Source organism: Amblyomma mixtum, chromosome 9, assembly GCF_055824585.1.
Source record: "Amblyomma mixtum isolate Tamu chromosome 9, ASM5582458v1, whole genome shotgun sequence".
Lineage (NCBI taxonomy): Eukaryota > Metazoa > Arthropoda > Arachnida > Ixodida > Ixodidae > Amblyomma > Amblyomma mixtum.
This window is the reverse complement of record NC_143020.1, coordinates 9,079,908-9,103,068: the sequence shown is the minus strand read 5'-3', so window position 1 is coordinate 9,103,068 and position 23,161 is coordinate 9,079,908. Positions and strand designations below refer to the sequence as shown.

The window sequence follows — 23,161 nt, the reverse complement described above, 5'->3', positions numbered from 1 at the left end:
GTCCTCTCGCCTCTTACCACCTCTGATATGCTTGCGGAACAGCGCAAAGACCCGTGGCTTGCGTCGATCATCGACGTCGTGACCAACGCTCACACTGCTGTGCCTTCGCGCTCTCTCCGCCGCCAGGCACCCCATTTTGCCTTCCGTGATGGCCTGCTCTACCGCAGTAACTACACGCAAGATGGTCGACGGTGACTCCTCGCGATACCTCGCCATTTACGTACTGAGATCTGTGCCTCGTTTCACGCTGACCCACAATGTGCCCACGCCGGTGTGTTGAAGACGTTCCAAAGAATATCTCAACGCTATTATTGGCGGGACATGTACGGGTTCATTGGCCAATACGTCCGCTCCTGCATCGCCTCTCAGCAACGCAAGTCTCCCGCGCCCCGTACGAGCGGCCCCTTGCAGCCATTGCCGTGCCCGGCTCGCCCATTCGATCGTGTTGGCGTCGACCTCTACGGCCCGCTGCCCTACACGTTATTTGGGAACCGCTGGATAATTGTTGGCGTCGACCACCTAACCCGATGTGCAGAGACCGCCGCACTACCCGCTGCCACTGCTCGTGACGTTGCCCATTTCCTGCTGCACAATTTTGTTCTTCGCCATGGTGCGCCGCGCGAGTTGCTCAGTGATCGAGGCCGTGTCTTTCTTTCGGACGTGGTGGAAGCCCTCCTCAGAGAGTGTCGCATCATTCATGGGACCACCACTGCCTACCACCCTCAAACTAACGGGCTGACTGAGCGCTTTAATCGCACTCTCGGCGATATGCTCACCATGTACGTCTCGTCAGATCAGTCTAACTGGGACACTGTCCTGCCTTTTGTGACGTACGCATACAATACCGCCACCCAGTCAACCACCGGATTTTCCCCTTTCTACCTGTTGTATGACCGTGAGCTGTCCTCCACAATGGACACGGTTTTGCCGTACACTCCGGACGCCTCCGAATGCACTCCCCTTTCCCAACTCGCCAAGCACGCCGAGGAATGTCGCCAACTGGCCCGTTCTTTCACCTCGGACTCCCAAGGTCGCCGAAAGCATGCACACGATGCCCATCAAACCGCGCACGCCTTCTCTCCAGGTTCATTAGTTTGGCTTTGGGTCCCCTCCACTACACCAGGACAGTCTTCGAAATTTCGCAGAGAGCATCATGGCCCTTCCCGCGTCGTCGAATCAACATCCCCTGTTAATTATATTGTAGAGCCGCTTACACCCTCTTCGGACTTGCGTCGTCGCGGCCATGAGCTTGTCCATGTCAGTCGCCTCAAGACTTATTACGACCCGCTCCTCTTGCCATCACCATAGGTCGCCAGGATGGCTCCTCTTCCATCCCGCGGCCATTGTAGTGAATTACAATGAACGCGCCTGAACTATTATGAATGCGCCTCAGGTTGCCTCGATGGCAGACGAAGAAGTTGACGACGAAGTGTGCCGGCGCGCGGCTCCAGCTCTCGGGCTGACTGGGCTGACTGACTGTGATTTTGCTGCCGCCCGCTCAGCTGTTTGGTGAACTGCATCGCTGAGTTCACTAGTACGCGAACCCCCTTTCAATACAAACGTATCCGAAATTTTCACAGATTCCTAGGCCGCGTACCGCCGCTACCTGAAGGGCGTGGCGACGCCGGCAACGCATCGTATTCTTGCCACAGTCACCGCTCTCGACCGAACGGTTACTCTGTCGTGGGTCTCTGGGTATGCCTCGATCCCCGATAATGAGCGCGTTCATGCATATCCGGGGGGTATGCAATGAACAAAAGGCTTTGAAGGGGCTGCGACGGGGGGGGGGGGGGGGGGAGGCGCTGGGTGAACCTGCAAAACTCAGATAAAAGGATTAGTCAGCGTGGTACAGGGAAATGATAACAAGGGAAAAAAAAGGGGGGGGGGGGGGCTGGCACTGGAAGGAGAAAGGAAGGGGGGCATTTCCAAGGAAGGACTAGGCAGGGGGGGGGGGGGGAAATGGCTCGTGTTCAGAGAAAGCCAAAAAGTGGGGGCAGAGGGGGTAACAGGAGTGTCATGGTTTCCGAGAACTGGTAGCAGGGGATTAGGAGAAAAAAAAAAGAAAAAAAAAGGTGCACAAAGGAAGAGGGTGACAAGGCCGGAAATGGGGTGGAAGATATGACTTGGGAAGGGTGCAAGGAGCGACAATATACTTATGTGAGGTTCTAGGAAATAGTCTGACCACGTGCAAGACATTTGTTAATTTAAAATCATGCTGACCCTGGAATGTACCTGAGAGATTCCAGGTTTCCTCTGGACATGTTGATCCCTGTTGGTTGCAGTGTTTTAAATTTGTGGATTAGGAATGCTTCTCTGTATTTTCTGTCCCTAGTCGATTTGAAGCCTGACTGAAGAATGAACAATTTGAGTTCGTCGAATTTGTGATGGCGTTGATTAAAATGGGTCGACACTGCCTTCTGTTCATTCCGTGTTGTGTCAGCCCGGTGCCCGTTTAATCTGGCACTCATTGTTTGTCCGGTTTCTCCGATATATTGTTTCTGGCAGTAGGAGCACTGGAGCATGTAGATAATATTGGACGATGTGCAGTCAAAACTGGTCTTTATATCGAAACTGAAATCGCTTGCCGTACTTTTAACCGTAGTGTCGATTTGTAAATGTTTGCATGTCTTGCATCTGGGTCGAGAGCATGAAGTTACTGTCGGTGGTGGTTTCTTACCGAGCCTAGCATGCACCAGGATGTCCCTCAGGTTTGTGTTGCGTCTGTATGTTACCCTTGGTGTGTCGGGAAATATTTTCTTGAGACGGTCGTTACCAGTTAAAATGGGGTGGTATTTCCGCAGGATATTGTTTATGTTTGGAAGCGCGTTTGAGTATTTCGTTATAAGTGCAGGAGGTCGTTGACTGTTAGCTTTTGTTCGTTTTTTAAGAACTACATCTCGTTTCAAAGTGGTTGCTCGTTGGAACGCGTTATTAAGGGTTGTCTGTGGATGGTTTCTGGTGATTAGTGTGTTTTTTAGCGAGTGGAGGTGTTTCAGGTAGTCATCGTCGTCGCTACATATTCTTCTTAGTCTCGTTGCCTGTCCTACGAATATACCTTGTTTGCAGTGTCTTGGATGATGGCTAGTGAAATCTAAGTATTGTTGTCGGTCAGTAGGCTTCCTGTAAAGTGTGGTTTTGAGCTTGCTATTTTCAAAATGGACAGTGGTGTCAAGGAAATTGACTTGCGTTTTCGAGGAGTTGAAGGTGAATTTAATGCTGGGGTGGAATGAATTGAAATGTGTGACGAATGCCTTCAGGGTCTCAGCCCCATGCTCCCATATCATGAAAATATCGTCTATGTACCGCAGGTATATGAGTGGTTTTTTTAGAAATGAATTTAGAAGTTTAGATTCTAGTAGCCCCATAAAAATGTTCGCGTAGGTGGGTGCGAAGGGAGTGCCCATGCTTGTTCCAAATACTTGAAGGTAGTAAGAAGAATTGAATTCAAAGTAGTTGAGTGTTAGTACCAATTCAAGTAGCGTGAGGTACACTTCAGTTTCGTGCGGGTGAGGACTTTGAGTTAGAATTTTTAAGAGTGCGTCGATACCTTCATTAATGGGAATATTTGTGTACAAAGCGGCGACGTCAAGTGTGACAAGTATGCTATCTGCTGGGATAATGGAAGCGTCATTCAGAGACTCTATTATGCGGAGAAAGTGCGGTGTATCCTCGACAAAGGAAGGGAGGTGGGTGGGAATATCTGCAAGATAGTTGTTCAGGAAAATTGATAAGTTCTCTGTGGGCGTGTTATTGTTTGAAACGATAAGTCTGCCGGGGATATCTGCGGTAAACAAGTCTTCTGCGGAAACCTTATGGATTTTGGGAAGTAGGTAAAAGCGTCCTGCCTGTTTGTTTAGCGGATTTAAGAAGTGGTAGTCGGACTGCGTGATTAGTTCCCTTGATAATAAGTTTGCCAGTTTGTTCAGAATCAATTTGCAGAACTCTGAAGTGCGATCTGAATCTAATTTCCTGTAATGACAAGGGTTGTTAAGTTGCCTAAAAGCTTCTTTTTTGTATTTTTCGGCTGGCAGGATAACTATGCTACCTCCTTTGTCTGCAGGTTTAATGACTATATCGGTTCTAGAAGCTAAGTGGTTCAGAGTAGCCTGTTCCGTTGGGGTAACGTTTCTGCGTTTTCGAGCTTGCTTTGTTTGGTCTATAATTTCTTTCGAGACAGATTTAATGTACAAGTCTAATTCGGGACTCTGCTGCGCTTCCGGCGTCCACGTGCTTTCGGCTTTGAGAGGGATGGGATTAAGGCTGGTTACTGCAGTAGGGTGAGCACGTGTTGACCACGTGTTACAGGAAAGAGCTAGGTTAGTAATTGGGGTGTTTGCTTTTTCGGCAAAGAATTCCTTAATTCGCAATCTTCGCGCAAATTCTGTGAGGTCTCTGTGAAGTTCATACTCGTTAAAATTATTGTTAGTTGGACAAAATGTAAGGCCATGCTTCAGAATCCGTTTGTCGCTATCACTTAGGGATTTGGAAATATCGACAATGTTGCTGTCAGTGTCCTGCGGCGGAAAATACGCATCTTTTGTCTGTATCGAAATTGGAGGGCGGTTGTTAAACTGTCCAGATGTATTCGTATCTAGCGGAAATTTATCTCTAATTTGTTTATGCTGCTGTTTATCGTGCAGCTTGCGTTCCTTTCTGGCTACAAAATCTGCTAGTGCCTGACTTTCGCCCGAATTTAGTTCTATCTTACTAAGTTGATCATCGAGGGAATTTAACTGCTCTTGACAATGTTCTTTTAAAATAGCTATGAATGAAAGGGATGCGTCATTTGAAACCTTTTCCCATCGAGCGAGGAGTTCAGGCCTGAGCGCACCGAGGGAGCACCTAACATTAACTCGAAGTCCTTTGGGTATTGTCCTGCGCTGCGAGTAGGATTTGTAAGTGTGTAGGTGGAATCGGTAGTTAGTTTGTTTAGTGGCTATTTTTCTGGCGACCAGGAAATTTCGTCTTTTGGGTTCGGGGCGATTGGTGCTGCCAGATGTGAGTCATCTGCGCTTGTGCCGAGTGGACCTCTTGACGGGTGTTGTGTGTTTAGGGGACTTCTGTTTGGGGGTGGTATCGGTGTCGAGGTCCGCGTCGGTGACAATCTGGGTGCTAGTGTGCGTCACTAATCGCGTAGGTGTCTGTGTGAAGTGGTCGCTTTGTTGTTTAGTGGCTACTTTCGGTGTGATTCCTACGTGCTGTTCCGCTGGTGTGGGATCCACGGTTACCGTCTGTGTGCCAGCGTCGCGAGTCTCTGGAGTGAACTGTGTGGAGGTGTCCTGGGTCCTAGCGGGGGCAGGCTGTGTTCGTTCAGGGGTGTTGTCTCTTTTGTGGGTGGTCTGTTGTTGAGTGTTGGCCAGAGTGGGAGAGGGAGCATGAGTGGGCTGTAGCGTCCGCCTAAATGTGTTTCTCAGCCGGTACTTTATGTTGTCTGCCATTACTTGGACGCCAAAAAAATTAGGGTGAAGTCCATCTCTGGCCAGGAGTGCCTCGGGGTCATAATGGATCTGAGCGTGGTGGATGATTTCAACGTCTTTTTGGTAATGTTCCATGTCCAGCAAAAAATTGTTGAGCTTAAACGAGTCCTGTGCGTGAGCTGCGAGTTGGCGGAATTGTGGCATGTGTCTGTGGTGCAAGTTGACTACCCTAGGAAGCACGGTTGTCAAGTGCAGTTTCGTGTTTGGTCTGTTGGCATGGACCTCGTGTACCAGTGTATTCATGGCCTCAATGGTCTGTTCCGCACTGCTGTGTTTCAGGTCATTAGTCCCGCAGTGAATGACGAAGTGCGTGATGTTCTGTGGTGCAGCGGCTATCAGTTTCCTTATGTCAGTGGTTTTGGCGCCGCTCTGAAACCTAATGTATGGTGCATGTTCTCCGGGAGGAAAGTGATTGTGAATGTGCTTGTATTGACTATCACCTATCAACGCTACATGTGCCAATGAAAGAAGGGGGAGAGGCTTACCTTGTTCCGTCATCTTCCGTTGACTGAAGTCCATGGTAGAGAGAGGGTGCGGTAGATGGTCCTTGGCGATCACAAAATGAACAAGGGAGGGGAAAACCTCAGTTTGCTAGAGCCAACGTTTCGACAAGGGGACTTGTCTTCGTCTGGGCAAAGCGTTCATCATCGGCAGGGATTATATAGGGCCTTCGCTCCGAGGAGGAAGGCCCCGGGGGTGGGGAAGGAAAGTGGTGTGGGAGGGGATGCGTGTCAGGAAGGGGAGGGAGGTGAATCATCATTCGCTAGGCTGCAATAGTGCAACAACCTATATCCGGGGGGTATGCAATGAACAAAAGGCTTTGAAGGGGCTGCGACGGGGGGGGGGGGAGGCGCTGGGTGAACCTGCAAAACTCAGATAAAAGGATTAGTCAGCGTGGTACAGGGAAATGATAACAAGGGGAAAAAAAAAGGGGGGGGGGGGGGGGCTGGCACTGGAAGGAGAAAGGAAGGGGGGCATTTCCAAGGAAGGACTAGGCAGGGGGGGGGGGGGGGGGAAATGGCTCGTGTTCAGAGAAAGCCAAAAAGTGGGGGCAGAGGGGGTAACAGGAGTGTCATGGTTTCCGAGAACTGGTAGCAGGGGATTAGGAGAAAAAAAAAGAAAAAAAAAGGTGCACAAAGGAAGAGGGTGACAAGGCCGGAAATGGGGTGGAAGATATGACTTGGGAAGGGTGCAAGGAGCGACAATATACTTATGTGAGGTTCTAGGAAATAGTCTGACCACGTGCAAGACATTTGTTAATTTAAAATCATGCTGACCCTGGAATGTACCTGAGAGATTCCAGGTTTCCTCTGGACATGTTGATCCCTGTTGGTTGCAGTGTTTTAAATTTGTGGATTAGGAATGCTTCTCTGTATTTTCTGTCCCTAGTCGATTTGAAGCCTGACTGAAGAATGAACAATTTGAGTTCGTCGAATTTGTGATGGCGTTGATTAAAATGGGTCGACACTGCCTTCTGTTCATTCCGTGTTGTGTCAGCCCGGTGCCCGTTTAATCTGGCACTCATTGTTTGTCCGGTTTCTCCGATATATTGTTTCTGGCAGTAGGAGCACTGGAGCATGTAGATAATATTGGACGATGTGCAGTCAAAACTGGTCTTTATATCGAAACTGAAATCGCTTGCCGTACTTTTAACCGTAGTGTCGATTTGTAAATGTTTGCATGTCTTGCATCTGTGTCGAGAGCATGAAGTTACTGTCGGTGGTGGTTTCTTACCGAGCCTAGCATGCACCAGGATGTCCCTCAGGTTTGTGTTGCGTCTGTATGTTACCCTTGGTGTGTCGGGAAATATTTTCTTGAGACGGTCGTTACCAGTTAAAATGGGGTGGTATTTCCGCAGGATATTGTTTATGTTTGGAAGCGCGTTTGAGTATTTCGTTATAAGTGCAGGAGGTCGTTGACTGTTAGCTTTTGTTCGTTTTTTAAGAACTACATCTCGTTTCAAAGTGGTTGCTCGTTGGAACGCGTTATTAAGGGTTGTCTGTGGATGGTTTCTGGTGATTAGTGTGTTTTTTAGCGAGTGGAGGTGTTTCAGGTAGTCATCGTCGTCGCTACATATTCTTCTTAGTCTCGTTGCCTGTCCTACGAATATACCTTGTTTGCAGTGTCTTGGATGATGGCTAGTGAAATCTAAGTATTGTTGTCGGTCAGTAGGCTTCCTGTAAAGTGTGGTTTTGAGCTTGCTATTTTCAAAATGGACAGTGGTGTCAAGGAAATTGACTTGCGTTTTCGAGGAGTTGAAGGTGAATTTAATGCTGGGGTGGAATGAATTGAAATGTGTGACGAATGCCTTCAGGGTCTCAGCCCCATGCTCCCATATCATGAAAATATCGTCTATGTACCGCAGGTATATGAGTGGTTTTTTTAGAAATGAATTTAGAAGTTTAGATTCTAGTAGCCCCATAAAAATGTTCGCGTAGGTGGGTGCGAAGGGAGTGCCCATGCTTGTTCCAAATACTTGAAGGTAGTAAGAAGAATTGAATTCAAAGTAGTTGAGTGTTAGTACCAATTCAAGTAGCGTGAGGTACACTTCAGTTTCGTGCGGGTGAGGACTTTGAGTTAGAATTTTTAAGAGTGCGTCGATACCTTCATTAATGGGAATATTTGTGTACAAAGCGGCGACGTCAAGTGTGACAAGTATGCTATCTGCTGGGATAATGGAAGCGTCATTCAGAGACTCTATTATGCGGAGAAAGTGCGGTATATCCTCGACAAAGGAAGGGAGGTGGGTGGGAATATCTGCAAGATAGTTGTTCAGGAAAATTGATAAGTTCTCTGTGGGCGTGTTATTGTTTGAAACTGAGGTTTTCCCCTCCCTTGTTCATTTTGTGATCGCCAAGGACCATCTACCGCACCCTCTCTCTACCATGGACTGCTGAAAAGGATGTACTTCCGTCTCGATTTCGTCAATGGTAACAGTTTTGCGCTCAACGTCAGTTAATATTTTGTTCATTTCGCTCAAATTCTCTTCTAACTTCAGCTGGGACTACTTAAGATCATCAATAGACTTTATGAAAGCCTTTTGGTCCAGTTGCATTTTCGCAGTTCGCGTGTTCAAAGTCTCTAGTATTACAAACATATCTTCCAACTGCTTAGACTGGACGTCAGGAAGAGAGTCCTGTACCTGATGCCTCGTGTTAGGCCCAGGGTTGAGCTCGACGTCCCCGGACAACGCCTGCAGTTCGTTTACAATATCAAAGCATTCGCTGAACACACAAAGCAAAACTCCCGGGCGTGGGAACAGCAACAGGCACACGTCATCTTATTTCTTAGCGTACAGGGAAGTAACAGAACTAACCTGGACGAAGAAGCAGAACGGATTAGGTGGCCGCATCCTGGTGGCCGGATTAGGTGGCCGGTCCTGCCTTTGGGGAAGGACCTTTGGGAATGTCCTTCCCCAAAGGCAGTACCCCCCATCCCCAATCCCACTCATTCTTCCTGGGAGGCTGCTTTACGGACCGCTCAGCCCGCCGGCCAGAAATAGCTGGTGGATCGGGCTTCACGTGATGCACAAGCCCGTGGACTCCTAGACCAGTAGGGGACCACCCTGGAAGATTTTTTGTGTGTGTGTTTAATAAAGTTGTTTCCATCCATCCAACCTCTTGAAATGTATCTATATAAATGTTTTTCACCACCACCATCATCCTCTCTTAAGGCGAGGTTCAAGTGTCCACCGAGATATAAGAGAGATACATTTCCTTCCCTGCAAAACCATGTATCTGTCCTCGCTTCGGCGAGCGTGGCTTCGGCCGCTTATCTGATTTTTTCAGCAACGTCCGCTCCGGCGGACGCAGTTGTTGCTGCTACGCGCGTCTTTTCTTGCCTTTTTCTCTTTCCTCTAATCTCTTACCTCTCCTCTATCTGCACGTGGCAGCGGTGGTGGCTTGGCTCGAGCCAGTAGCAGGCCCGTGCAATTTCCTTTTCATCCTTCTCTCAGTCACAACAACAACAACAACCCTGCAAAACCAATTTATCGACGAGCAAGGGGAAGAGCCGAAAGGGCGATGGCATTCTGTGGACTCCCTGGCAGCCTGAAGAGCAGCTCAAGCTGATCGACAGGGCGCACAAGACTGCAAAGGCCGCTGGGGCCCTGGACTGAGGGCTCCACCTACGCTGCGAGAAAGAATCCTTACAAACTTGTACAATAAAGTTTTCATTCATTCATTCCCTGGCAGCGTTGCAAGACGCTGTCGCGTTCCACTCTTAGAGGCGAATCTTAACATCTTAACCACACATCAGTGACCCAAGCAGCAATATTGCACTTAAGGCTTTCGATCGCAGTTTGTCAACAAAGTGCCCCTGAATTTTTTGCTCCTTTGAGGCGCCTTTAAGGTGTCCGCCGATATGTCGAGATGTGACCGCTACTGCGCCTTTTCCTTTCCTCAAAATCGAATTTTCGTGTTAAAAATGTGACGTAAACGTAAATGACAAATGATGTAGTATGTCGTAATCAGAAATCACGAAATGCCGCGCTCCCCGCCATGAGACAGAAAAGAGATCATCGCGTTCAGGTATTATGCTACGGATATTTGTGAACAAAAAAGAAAGCGATCAAAGATATGCTTTCGCGTTCCCCCAGAAAGCACTTGTCCTCAGAATTTTTCATGATCTGCTTGTTCTGAGTCAATGCCATGGTTAGCACGTACTAGAATAGTCACTGTAAATGCTACTGCGTTGACTCCTGTCTATTCATGGCGGATAGTATTCGTATCTGCACACACGACTAACCATTGGATCTCATTTTGTCAGTAAAGAGATGATGATGAATGATGAATCAACATTTATTGGGCCGGAAATAAATCGGAGCACGCAGGCACCAGACGGGGTGGTTCCCTAGTTACGGGACCCATAAGATCCCCAGCAGCTCCAAGCCCTGTCCGTTAGTGCGAGCTGAATCAGTAGGGCGGGCAGTCGCATATGCCCGTCTTTTTTCGCACGGAGGATCCTTGAATCAGTAGGGCATGGCTGGACAGCAAGGTCTCCCATCGCTCAAGGGATTGGGGGTGTTGACGGGAAGGGGAGGAGGGGGTGAGGTCTTGAGTTCCGTGCACTCTGCCAAGACGCGCGGCAGGGTGCCGTTTTCTTTTTTAAAAAAGACAGAGCATACTGTGTTCTGCAGGGTGCATGCGGTTCATCAGTACGGGATGCGCAAGCCGTCCCGCCGGCACTCGACGCAGGATCGTCTGTTGTTGCCTGGTGAGGTTGGGGTGCAGTTCTGGCAGCCTGCACCTTTACTCACCGTACATCCGGGTAATGTCCCGAAAGCTGGAAACAGGGTGCGGTAGCTCTTCCGGCTCGTCCTCGGCCCGGATTGATATTTTTAGGGCAAGGTAGTCGTTGATGGTGTTGCCTGCTACCTGAGAGTGAGCCGGGACCCGCACGAGCTCTATGGCTCTTCCCGGAGGCTCGCACTTGGATAGCATGGCTGGGGCAGCGGAGATTACCCTCCTGCCGAAGCTCCCATAGGCTGTCTTTGCGTTGGCGATCACGGTGTCGACGCTCGGCTGTGCGAGTATGAGGGCCACGACCGCTTCTTCGGCAATTACAAGGTCTGTTGTCTTCATAGACGCCCTGAGGATCAGCCTGCTCTTGACTTGACCACCGCCGCTGCACGGTTACTGTGTTTTTGGAGCGGGGTGTGCGCGTAGAGGACCCTGGGGTTCTCTTCCAGCTACCGGGCTATGACTGTCCCGCGCGGTGCGCCTCTCGTCGTCCTTGCCCGGCGTCATGTTCCGGGGAAGGCGTTTGGTCTGAATGGTCGTCTTCGAGTCTTCCGGAAGGGCGACCTTGCTGGGTACTGGCTCGATCTGCCATCCTCTCTTGCGTAGGACGGCTCGTCCGTGTTCCGTGTGACTGAGCCGGATTCTCTGATTAGAGAGATGGGCTTCGATGATCTCATCCACCGTGTTGTGGGCGCTCATGCCTAGCAGTCTTCTCGTGGACGAGTATATGAGCATGCCCCGTGCTTGCTTCGTTGCCTTACGAAGCATCGCGTTTAAGGTGTCCCTATTCTCCATTTTTCGGTGAAGATACGGGGCGGAGTAGTTAACCCGCGACACGACGAACGAGCGTACCAGGCGCATGGCATCGTCCTCTTTAAGGCCTCGATTCCTTCTCCCGGCGTCTTTCTCCGCTCGACGCCGTTCCCAGGTCGTCTTGCAGCGGGATTTGCAAGCCTTGTCCGCGGTCAGGTGTTCGCCTTCGCACAGGCCACACTTCGGGACACATCCGTGGTCTTCGGCGGATTTGCAGATTCCGCACCCTCGGCAGATGTACGAAAGATTCGGGCACACGTCCATTCTGGGACCCGCTCTTCCGCACGCGTAGCATACGTCGATTTGTTTTCTGTGCAACGTGCACTCCGTCAGCAGGTTACGATGTCTTATGAAATTGGGTACTCTGTACCCTTCGAACGCAATGACGACTAATCGACTCTTAACGATTCGGTTTGCCTGTAGGGCCGTTGGGTTATGCATGTACACAGCATTGATTTGAATCTCCTGAGCCGTATCCTCAAGCGGGATGTCCCTTATGACGCACTTCACCGTGCCGTGGGGGGCCGCTTCGTAGGCACTCACTTCGTGCACCGTGCCGCGTATGTCGATCCTTCCTACTGCAGCGTATCGGTCGGCGTGCTCTCTCTTGGAGGTGCTCACCGCGACGATATTCTGCTGGAGGTTGGGGCACACGACGTCCTCACCTGCTTCATTGACGGGGATCTGTGCCGCCGCCGCAATTGCACGACTTAGTTCAACGCGAGTCACGTAGCCTGATCTTTGTCTCACGCCCGTTTCCTGCGCCGGAGGGCTCGGCCACAGTGGGTTTGGTTCCTACCGTCCACTATGATCCTTCGCGTTGGCCCAAGTTTTCCGTTTTAAAAAGCTTTGTGGAACCTGGCATGCAACAAATTCGGTTTTCACATTTCTTTTTTTCGGTGATTTTTTCTTCGTAGCAGGAATGCATCCGTTCAACCAGATCAAACAAATATATGCCTTGATTTCGCAGGATATTTACGAAACTTATTATTCCAGCCGCGACTTTTACTCTACGGCACCAGTTTCAGCGGCCATTTCTGCTTCGATGTCCACACTGCCTTCGCGTCCCGTGCTGGCCTAGTTGGTAGCTGGAAGGCGGGGACGTTTCATCCGACGTTGGTGGGGGTGCTCCACGCGGATGTGCTCCTCGCGATCGCTGTTGTGCGCGAAAAGCTTTTGGCAGAAGCCGCACATGAAGCGTCCGCCCGTACTGTGTAACTGCTTGTGTGCAGCCGCAGTGGCTGCGCTAGCAAACTCTGCTCCGCACTTCACACAGAGCATCTCCCCGATGTGGGTCCCAGCGTGCAGAGTCATCGTTCGTTTACTCTTGCAAGGCGCTTGGCACAGGAGACATGGCACTCTTCTGTCAGAGGAGGTGGCTTTGTTGCGCAGATGCCGGTACACACTGTGCGCAAGGAATTTGCTTGGAAGGTGGAACTTTTTCTCGCAATCCTCGCAGCGATGCATGGTAGCCTCCCCGTCGGGCCGAATGTGGGTGATTATTCTTTGCCAGACGGATATTTCATACCGCTGCATGGAGACAAAAGAGGTTGATTAGTCAGTGCGGTACGGTGTCGCGTTCTCTCGCGGCCTCTGAGTCCCACCTGCTGTCGTTATTTGTTCGCCCAGTACTACTAGCTGCTCTATTACCCCGACGTCTGTAAGCGTACCAGTCCTTTTTGCAACGTCGGATACGGTGTCTGAAACAGCTAATGGACACAGCATGGTGTAAGTTATCTGCTTGATATTTCCTTTGTTTGCGTAAATCCGGCTGTGAGGGTCCAGCGCATGGACAGCTACCTCTCAGCACCCATGGCCTAAAAAAAAGCGGAACTGTTATTCGCGCGCTCCCTTCCTGCCTAAGTGGATTAGAACAGGGACTACCTCGACCGGGGTAACCATGGCGGCGGCGGCAACACAACAAGCCTCCGGTGGGAGACCGCATGACGAAGACAGCTATGAAGGCCTGCCGTAATGCAGCTCCCAGAGGCGACCCGGGTGTCAGCTATGTCCAGTACCAATGGTGGACCACATCATTCCTCTTCAGAGGAGCGGCTTCCCTTCACCGCATTGCCGTGCACGTGTCCCTGGGCCTTGTGCTCTTGCACTCATAAAGAGCAAGTGCAAGCCACTCGTGCGACCGCCTGCAGATCGCAGGGACGCCACTCACGCTGCCTGCGCGACATAGATGGCTTCCTCCTCATCCTCAAGCTCCACACGTGACTGGGGCGTGCCCACTGGAGAGAACGTGTGTGATTAGTGCTAAAGCGAGCTTTTCGGGACACGCGTTCTTCGGGAAAGCCTGTCTCCATCGAGGCGTTTCAGGGAAGGAAGAGCCCATAAAACTCGGCAGCGAGTGCGACCGAGAGGCTCCCGTTGGCTCAGACGCTCCCATTCTTTATTTACTTGTACATTAAGCAAATAGTCTGCATAAAGTTTTCCATGTTTTCTTAAAAGCCACGTCTCTGGCTTCCTCGTCCCTTCTCCGGCTCGACCACGCTCTCTGAATCCCAACTGCACACAAGGTTCACAAAACTTTCACGATGCAATTTCTATTGTCATAGCGTCGGGTACCGGTCCTCGTCCGCTTGCCCACCCGCAGTGAGGCCCTGAAGGACCTTCCTCGTTTCGGAGGTCACACGACGCCAGCATGCATGACCTGTTCTCTTAAGTGCAGCTGTGCATTCTGGCACTCATACGCCAGACTTTCGTCCACTTTAGCCCTACACTTCGTGCCAAAAGCAATGCGTCCACTCTGGAGAGCTCATCTAGATAGCTATAACTACAGTGTATTTGTTTTACAAAACAAGCAGTATGTACATGGCTATGCTCCGTGTGCACTTCACACATGAGCGCGCAGAAAGGACGAGTGGTTATTAAGGCAAAAGCCTTTAATGCCTCATGCTGTCGTTAGGAATCCGTGTCGGCAGTAGTGGCTGCGTCCTTGTCGGCAGCCGTGTCGACAGCCGTTTTGACAGATGTGTCCACGTTTTGACGTGTGTCCACCGATATATGTGAGACAGTTGCTGCGTAACTTCCTTTCTTCAAATACAATTTTCAGTTTCTTCGTTACGGCCCCTCTTTCTTCTTTCACTGCCACTTCCTCCCTTCCTGTACGGTGCGGTTAAGGTTTCCACCGAGATGACTGAGAATTACAGCACCATTTCCTTTCCTCAAAAAGCGTTGCGTTCAAAGGGTGGTTGGTGGTGGTGGTTGTGAAAAGCATTTATTTAGTAATTTACAGAGAGGTGCTCGGGGAGAGGCCCCTAATGGGTCTCACCCCTTACAATACTAGGCGGAGTCCCTCATTCCGGGATCCCGTTGGTCGAGACCGCTACACAAGTCCGCCGAACCAGGGCCTGTTGGGCCGATAGTTCCTGGCAGCTGAGCAGGGCCGCCTCCCAGTCCTCTCGTGTAGGGGAAGGGGTGATTGGGGGGAGAAGATTTTTTCAGCATGCCCAAACCATGTGGAAGGTGTCGGCCACCTCTCTACAGAATGAGCAGCGGCCGTCAGGCATCGCGCCGAACGCAAGGTGGCGTTCCTTGGACTACCTGGCAGCGTTACAATACACTGTCGTGTTCCACTCCTAAAGGCGAAGCTTGAGCGTCTTTAATTAGCAGTAAATTAGTGCCGAGTGATTAATCAGCGATTAGTCATTAATTAGTAATTTGTCGTTACTTCGTCATCAATTATGTGTGACGTCATCTAGTGTTGACGTCACCAGTGTCACATAAGCAAAGTGGTGCGGAAAACGCTTTCGCCCCTACGCACTTTAGACAGTCAAAGTGCCCCCTGAATTTTTAATGTTGTCCAGCTGAATGCGGAAAAAAAACGGCTGTGGCTTAGCTTGGTTAAGCCCGGTAACTGCGAAAGCAATATCCGTAGCTACGCCATGGTTCAGCTGGTAGTGTAGCTGGTGGTGGTGCTTGTGGTTAGACTTGTGGTGATTCATCGGTTATACAATCCAATCCAATCCAATATGCTAATATGGTGGCTACCGGCATCGCTACGCGACGGTCTGAAGTTGCTACTTGTATTGCTTTCGCAATAAAAGAAAGGTGCAGGAGAGGAAGAGGGAGGAGAAGATAGCCTCGGCAGATTGCTGTAAGTTTTGTGGCCAAACGTTAGAAACGCATTTTCGCAGCAATCGCTCCCAAGGTATCTGCAATTTGTCGCTTTCGGAACAGAGATTGGCTGCTAGGGGGCCGTGTAGTACAGACGCACCCCACATCGGCTCCGCACAAAGAGAGCGGAATTCGCCAATCGCCAGCATCATCAGCCAAAATTTCACCACCCACGGATCTGCGAATGTGAGCGCTGCACGCCATCAATTTTTGGCCCGCCTACGCACTTCTTCGGGCACCCACGGCCCTTTCTTCTCTGTGACCTCTCCGCCTGAGCTAGGCCTACTCCGACGGACGCTTCCGCCACCAACGCCATCATGGAGGTGCAGGTGCAGGGAGAGGTTCTTAACCCCAACGACTACGACCCAAGGGACTGGACGCACATTCTTAGTGTGCCTGCTCGCTCCAAGGACGTCCTTTCAACAACCCGACGCCAGGAGGGCGCAGCCTCTGCTACCGGTACCCCCAAGTCTCCATGCCTTGAAAAGTCAGCGCACCTGCAAGCAACGCGCGCAGCTGCGCAGCGTTCGCGGCAGCAGCCACCGCTTCCTGCTGCAGATTACAAGATCGTTTTTAGATCACGAGGCGGGCTGCAGCTGGACCTGCTTCCACCCCGACAACTACGAGAGGCCATCCTCCAAGCGGCGTCCCAGCTTAAGGAGCCAGCGCGTACCCAAATCAGGGTACACCCGGTCAACAACACCTGCACCGTAAGCACGCCCCTAAAGGATGACGCGCTCGCTCTGGTTGGGGTGAACACCATCACACACCAAGGCAAGGAATTCGCCGTAGCACCTTATATAGCCCCGCCGGACGGAGCAGTACGCGGAGTCATCTCCAATGCTTATTGGAATGAGACCCCGTCAGAGCTCCTGCAAGACCTGCTCACCGGCAACCCAGACGCCCTCATCGTGGACGCCCGCCGAATGGGCTCCACGCGTTCCATCTTAATAACTTTCCGGGCTGGACCTGTCCCACGCGCCGTCCTTTATGGAGGAGCCCTCCACAGGTGCACACCCTATCGAGGGCACATAGACGCCTGCACTAACTGCCGCGTCCCTGGTCACCGGGCAGACGTGTGTGTCCACCCAAGATCCCATAAGTGCCCCCGCTGTGGGCAGTCCCACCCAAAGGAAGATGTGCCCTCATGCACCCCCAGCTGCATTCTCTGCGGAGGCCCTCATATGACCGGCACCGGGAACTGCAAGGGACGGGGCCGCAAACTAGCGTCCCCGAAGAACGCTCTCTCTCCTCCGGGTACATCGCGGCTTTCCCGCTGCGATCAACCAGGCACAGCCAGCAGACGCAGCTCGACGGCTTCCCGGTCGCCTTCTACAAGCCGGCAGAATGGCAGCAAGAACGCCACGCGTCTCACCTGGGCAGACCGCGTTTCCGGCAAAACCACCCGTCAACCCCCACCACCCCAGTCCTCCCAGGCAGACCCGAGAGACCAGGAACTCAAGGCCTTGCGTGACGAGGTAAGCCGCCTTTCCTCTCTCCTAAGCACCCCCACCCCCTCCATGCCCCCTCAACCCGCACCCCCTGTCATTAATTCGAGCTCATCATCCACAGACACTTCGAGCACCCCTCCTGCAAAGAAACAGCGCACCACAGACGCCACACCCCCTCCCGTGCCCCCAGAAATAGACGCTAAATTAGCAGCACTCGAAGCAAAATTTGACCATAAATTAAAGGAGCTAGACGCCCGCCTCGAGGCCAGATTCAATCACCTTGCCGCCGCCCTCACCGAAAAACTTGAGCAGCGCATGGACGCTATTTGCTTACCAAGATGATGGAGCTCTTGGAGCATAATCTTACCCATCGCTTCACCCAACTTCAAACCCCCTCCACTCCCCCCATCCTACCTCCACAAGCACAAAACACCTTCCCTGAGCCACACATACCAATTGACACCCGTCTTAATACCCTCCTCAATCCCCCCACCATCCAATATGGCGGGGGGGAACACTAATTATCTCCCCATTATAACTTGGAACTGCCGCGGCTTCCGGGCAAAGCGCGCACCTCTGCAACTTCTCCTTCCCACCATCACACCCACGCCCCACATACTTCTTCTCCAGGAGACTGCACACCGAGCAACCCTCCCCAGCTACACATCTACACACTTGGATACCACTAACACACCCAGGGCGTCCACACTCATCCACCGCAGCCTCACCTACAAAACTCATCACATTACGTCTGAGACGCCCTGCGTGATCACGGAAATAATACATCACACACATTCACTTCCTTCTATATTTATAGCAAACATATACCACCCCCCGTCCCTGCCGATGGCCCCGCTAGAATCACTTCTGCGAAAGCTACACCATCTAGCAGGGAAACATCCCCTACTCATCGGTGGGGACTTCAACAGTCAGCATACTGACTGGGGATACACAACCACGACACATCGAGGTCGCAGGCTCTGGCTGCTCCTGCAGAACCTCCAACTCACTGTGCACAACACGTTTCAGACGCCTACGCGGATCGGCAACAGTGTCAGCATGGACACCAGTCCGGACCTGACGCTGAGCCGCTGTATCCGCGGCGTTACCTGGAACAGAACACAACATACACTGGGCAGTGATCATTACATTATACAAATCACTGTCCCATACAAACCACCCCGTCACGCAAATATGACACACGAACTCATTAATTGGGATGCCTTTCGCGCTGCACGCACCGCCCTCCCAGACACTCCCATCGCAGACATCGATGCATGGGTGCAATCACTCAAGCATGACGTTCACCACAACACACGACACATTGAAACTACAACCGAAACACCGACCCTTGACACACACCTAGCCTACCTCTGGGAGGCTTATCACAGCATCCTGGAACGCTGGAAAGGCAACAAACACAACAGAACGCTTAAAAAGCGGCTGGCCGCGCTGCAGACACAAATCCAACAGCACTCTGAGGAGCTCTGTCGATCCAACTGGGGACAGATATGTGACGGCATCGCCGGAAACCTGTCCAGCAAACGAGCATGGCAACTCCTCCGACACCTCATTGACCCCACACGCACCAAATCAGCAGCACAGCACCACGTGACACGCCTCACACATGAACACATTGACGATCCCGACACCCTTCTAGACACACTTCAAACCATGTACACATCTCCAGGCGGCCCCATACCTCTACCGCACTACACAGGACAAGCAAATCCAACACTCGACACCGACATCACGGAGACGGAAGTCAGAGCGGCCCTCCTGACTTTCCGCGCCAACTCCGCACCTGGTGCAGACCAAATCACAAACTCCATGCTCCGTAATCTGGATGACCAATCGATCACCCACATTACGAAATACTTCAACCAGTGCTGGAGGGAGGGTAACCTCCCGCAGTCCTGGCGCCACGCGAAGGTAATATTTATACCAAAACCCAACAAACCACTCACCATTCAAAACCTTCGCCCGATTTCGCTAACCTCATGCCTCGGGAAGCTCCTCGAGCATGTTGTGTTAGCGAGACTCACAAGTCACATGGCGAACAACAATCTCTACCCGCATAGCATGGTGGGATTCCGCCCTCATCTATCCGCACAGGATGCCATGCTGCAACTCACACACGACCTTTTTGACCCGCTTCTTCCAGGTCACACCAAGGCAGTCTTAGCTTTGGATCTCTCCAAAGCTTTTGATCGCATTGAACATCAGGCGATCATGACTGCTCTATCCCCATTGAATGTGGGTGTGCGCACGTATGCCTACATTCAAGCATTCCTGACTGACCGCACGGCTGAGATACACTTCGGGCCTCTGTCTTCCACCTCCTACACACTTCAGAGTATCGGCACCCCTCATGGGTCCGTCCTTTCCCCCTTTCTCTTTAACATAACCCTCATACCCCTCGCCCGGAAATTGGCAACTATTCCCCACCTCAAGCACACTCTTTATGCCGACGATATCACCCTGTGGACCACCCACGGCAGTGACGGCGACATAGAGAACACCTTACAGGAAGCAGCCACCCTCACCCAAAATTACGCACGAACCATCGGACTGTCTTGCTCCCCAGAGAAGTCCGAACTGCTCCTCATCCGGCCTAAGAACCACCGCTGTCCCCGCTCCCCCATTGCCATTGAATTGAATGGTTACCCGGTACCTGAGGTTGGCACCCTTCGTGTATTGGGCTTGCACATCCAGAACGATGGCAAAAACACCACTACCCTCAAGAAACTCAAGCAGGTTGCAGGCGCGATATCGCACCTCATCCACAGGGTTTCGGGACATCATAGAGGCATGAAGGAGCGCGACCTATGTCGCCTCATTCATGCCTTTGTCCTCAGCCGTGTACTGTACACTACCCCATACTTACAACTATCCAAACATGACATAAACGCTTTGGATGCTTTGATTCGCAAGGCATTCAAGGTAGCACTTCATCTTCCCCTCAACACACCCACAGACAGATTACTAGGCCTGGGCCTCCACAACACGATCGGGGAACTGGTGGAGGCCCACCGACAGGCCCAATACATCAGGCTCACAAAAACTTCCACAGGTCGGTATATCCTGGACTCCCTGGGAATCAAAATACCGGCCAACGACCCAACCCTTCTCGCCATCCCACGATCCCTTCACCGAGAGCTTCTCATCAGGCCGCTCCCGAGGAATATGCACCCGTCCCACCATGAGCAGCGCCGCAGAGCCCGTGCGAAGGCACTCCATCGAGCGTACGGCCCCCAGCCGGACGCCGTATGGGTGGACGCTGCCTGCACGGGTGATGAGGCGACAGCAGCTGCGGTGGACTCCTCTTCATCCACCCTCCTCACACTACCTCTCCCTCCAGATACGTCCCCAGAGGCTGCAGAGGAAGCCGCCATTGCGCTTGCTATAACCCGCACGGAAGCCCGGTATATTTTAACTGACTCTAAAACTGCGATTCTAAATTTTGCTCGAGGCCGAGTTCATGTCCCTGCTTTTGGCTTACTGGACTCGCCCGATGCACCCCCGCCCCGCCAAGTGGAGCTGATATGGGTGCCTGCGCACTCCGGGAATCCCGGAAACGAGGCCGCCAACCTTTTAGCCCGAGGTTCTTTAAACCGGGCTCAGGTGGCCTCGGATCGGGGATTCACGAAGGATCGCATGCACTCATTCAGTGAGCTGACCCAGGCATACAGAGCCTCTCGCCAGCTCTACCCCCCGCCCCACCCCTCCCTAGATAACAGACACGCAACACTCTGGCGCAGATTACAAACACATACTCTCCCCTCGCCCCTTACCCTAACCTACTATCATCCCTCCTTCCCCCCTCCTGCTTGCGCCCTATGCCCAGAACCCTTCGCTTCTTCCCTACACATCCTTTCCCTCTGCCCGGCGGACCCCCCCCCGCGGGACCTAGAGAACCTCAAGACCTGGGAGGACTGGGAGACCCTGCTGCACTCGGAGGACCCGGCCGTGCAGACCATCGCCACCGGCCGTGCTGCCAGTGTTATGGACCTCAGGAACATAAACACTTGAGTGCAGTGGGGTCGTGCGGGGACCCTGGGGCGTGCCCCGAATTCCTTTGTAAATAAAGTTTTCTCTCTCTCTCTCTCGTGTGCACACTTGGGACGGAATATATTTGGCCATATCTTTCGCCGCGCAAATGACGTTTCTGCGGTTAAGTGACGAACGAGCCCTTGGGCTTTAATTGAAATATGCAGCTATTTGACAAGTACAGATTGCGGGGCTGGCTACCGTCACCTTGTTAACCACTGGTTTACCACCGGTTAGCAACAGGGTTAAACAACGCTTAATCCCACTAACTACTTCTCATGGGCCCACACAGCAGCCCACTGTTTCCCTCTGAACGAACGAACGAGCCGTTACTTGGTCGTAGGCGTGAAGCTGAGTACGCGGAATAAGGACCGAACATAAGGCAGTTGCTCTACAGAAGCAAAAATTGTTGATAAATGCAGCCCATAATAAAGCTCAAAATTAGGCATGGTAAAACTTAATGCAGACAAACATGCAAACAAACACAACGGAACCCTAGACACCCAAAAGTATTGAAGAAAAAGTGTATTTTAAGAAACGATAAGTCGTGATTTGGCATTGAGCGCTGGCTTTGCTCAGCCGTCACCTCAAAGCCCATGAGAATCTAACCAATTGTGCCAAATGATCTGCAACAGCAGTCTAGAAAGCATAGGCTTGGCATTACTTGAGCAGTGAGGGTACCGACGTAGAGAGACATCGAAGTTAGTCGCTCACATCTTTCTGCATACCTCCCCTCGCTTTCCATGTTACGCCATATCGACGTTCCGCTAGGGATACTTTATGATTGTCCATTAATTATGCCGACCGTCCGTGGTAGGGCGGCAAAAAGGAGCGAAAACTGGTCTGGTTCGTGTTCAGGCGAGTGAAACCTTCGCTTCGTGTCGACGGCCGAACCCGGCTTTTGAACCTCGTCGTGCGAATGTAAACGCAGGCGGGACGACCACCGGGGACCATCGCATCCACTCTGATAGCCGATGGTTTTGGAAAGAGAGTCGGGGCTTACGTCTTCGGATGACAAATCGGAGTCGAAGCTGTCGTCTACCGACACACGCCTGGCTTGCGTGTCGGCCAGCGGAGGGGCCGTGGGGGACCTCGGTCCTGGGGTCATGGGGACCTGGGGGACTCGGATCCTCGTGGACCTGGGTCCTGCGGGACCTAGGAGTCGAACTGAGGTGGAGAGCTTCGACGGGCCCATGCTTTGGTCCTCCTGCGACGCTGGGACCTGCAGAACTATTGATGACGGAACAACTGCCAGCGAGGAAACGGTCAGCCAGGCTGGCGGCGCAGTCGAACGGTGGCGCGTGAACGACACGAGCGAATGACGTGACGTAACTCTCGAGCGATGGAAAGGAAGAGAAAGCGCCACGTAGACGAAGAAAAAGGGGAAGGACCAGGAAAGAAATTTGCAAATACAGGCCTTAATTGTTGCTGTTACGATTTAACAATCGTTGTCCGTTTCTGCTACGGTGCACAGTTGGAATGTTCGTTCACGGTGATTCGAAAGCATTGCGAGTGTTTAGAAATTTGCCACCAACATGCATTTGATATTTTTGATATTTATTTGATATTTATTTATTTACCACCACAATATACATGGCATTGTTGCTGCAGTTATAAATATGAAGCTTGTAGGCGTATAGAAAAATCCGTTCCGTAGAGCCTACGCACGACTGATTGTTCATGCTACCCTTAGTACCTTATGCACAACATGCACGAGGCCCACTCTCTGTTAAATGGCCAGAAACAGATGCAGGGAAGAGTTCCATGAAGAAAAACATGGCACCTACAGTTGCGCTGCTGTACAATGACCGAGTAAGTTCTCTCCAAAGATGCGCATACGCCACTTTGAAAGAAAACAGAAATCTAGACGGACTTGGAAATAGGACACAAATACATGCCCAGCTTTCCAGGACATTCAGCAACTAGCGCCATCTTTTGGATAAAGGGGGCCAGCGTGCTCAGCAAAGGGTTATTCGGATGTATATGGGAGAGGCCGTTGTCTTGC

At 51.7% G+C, this 23,161-nt stretch overlaps 1 protein-coding gene and 1 pseudogene across 1 annotated transcript; both read right to left on the bottom strand.

The window, feature by feature from the left end:
• Positions 1-10,328: 10,328 nt before the first annotated feature.
• LOC149328251 (uncharacterized) lies at positions 10,329-11,928 on the bottom strand (annotated as a pseudogene).
• A 514-nt stretch (positions 11,929-12,442) lies between these two features.
• On the bottom strand, positions 12,443-22,755 carry LOC149328250 (uncharacterized). Its single transcript, XM_089559791.1, has 2 exons — positions 22,160-22,755; positions 12,443-13,060 (listed from the first exon to the last, which is right to left on the bottom strand). The coding sequence occupies exons 1-2, from the start codon at positions 22,349-22,351 to the stop codon at positions 12,608-12,610; spliced, it is 645 nt and encodes a 214-aa protein (XP_089415917.1). The 5' UTR covers positions 22,352-22,755; the 3' UTR covers positions 12,443-12,607.
• Positions 22,756-23,161: the final 406 nt, after the last annotated feature.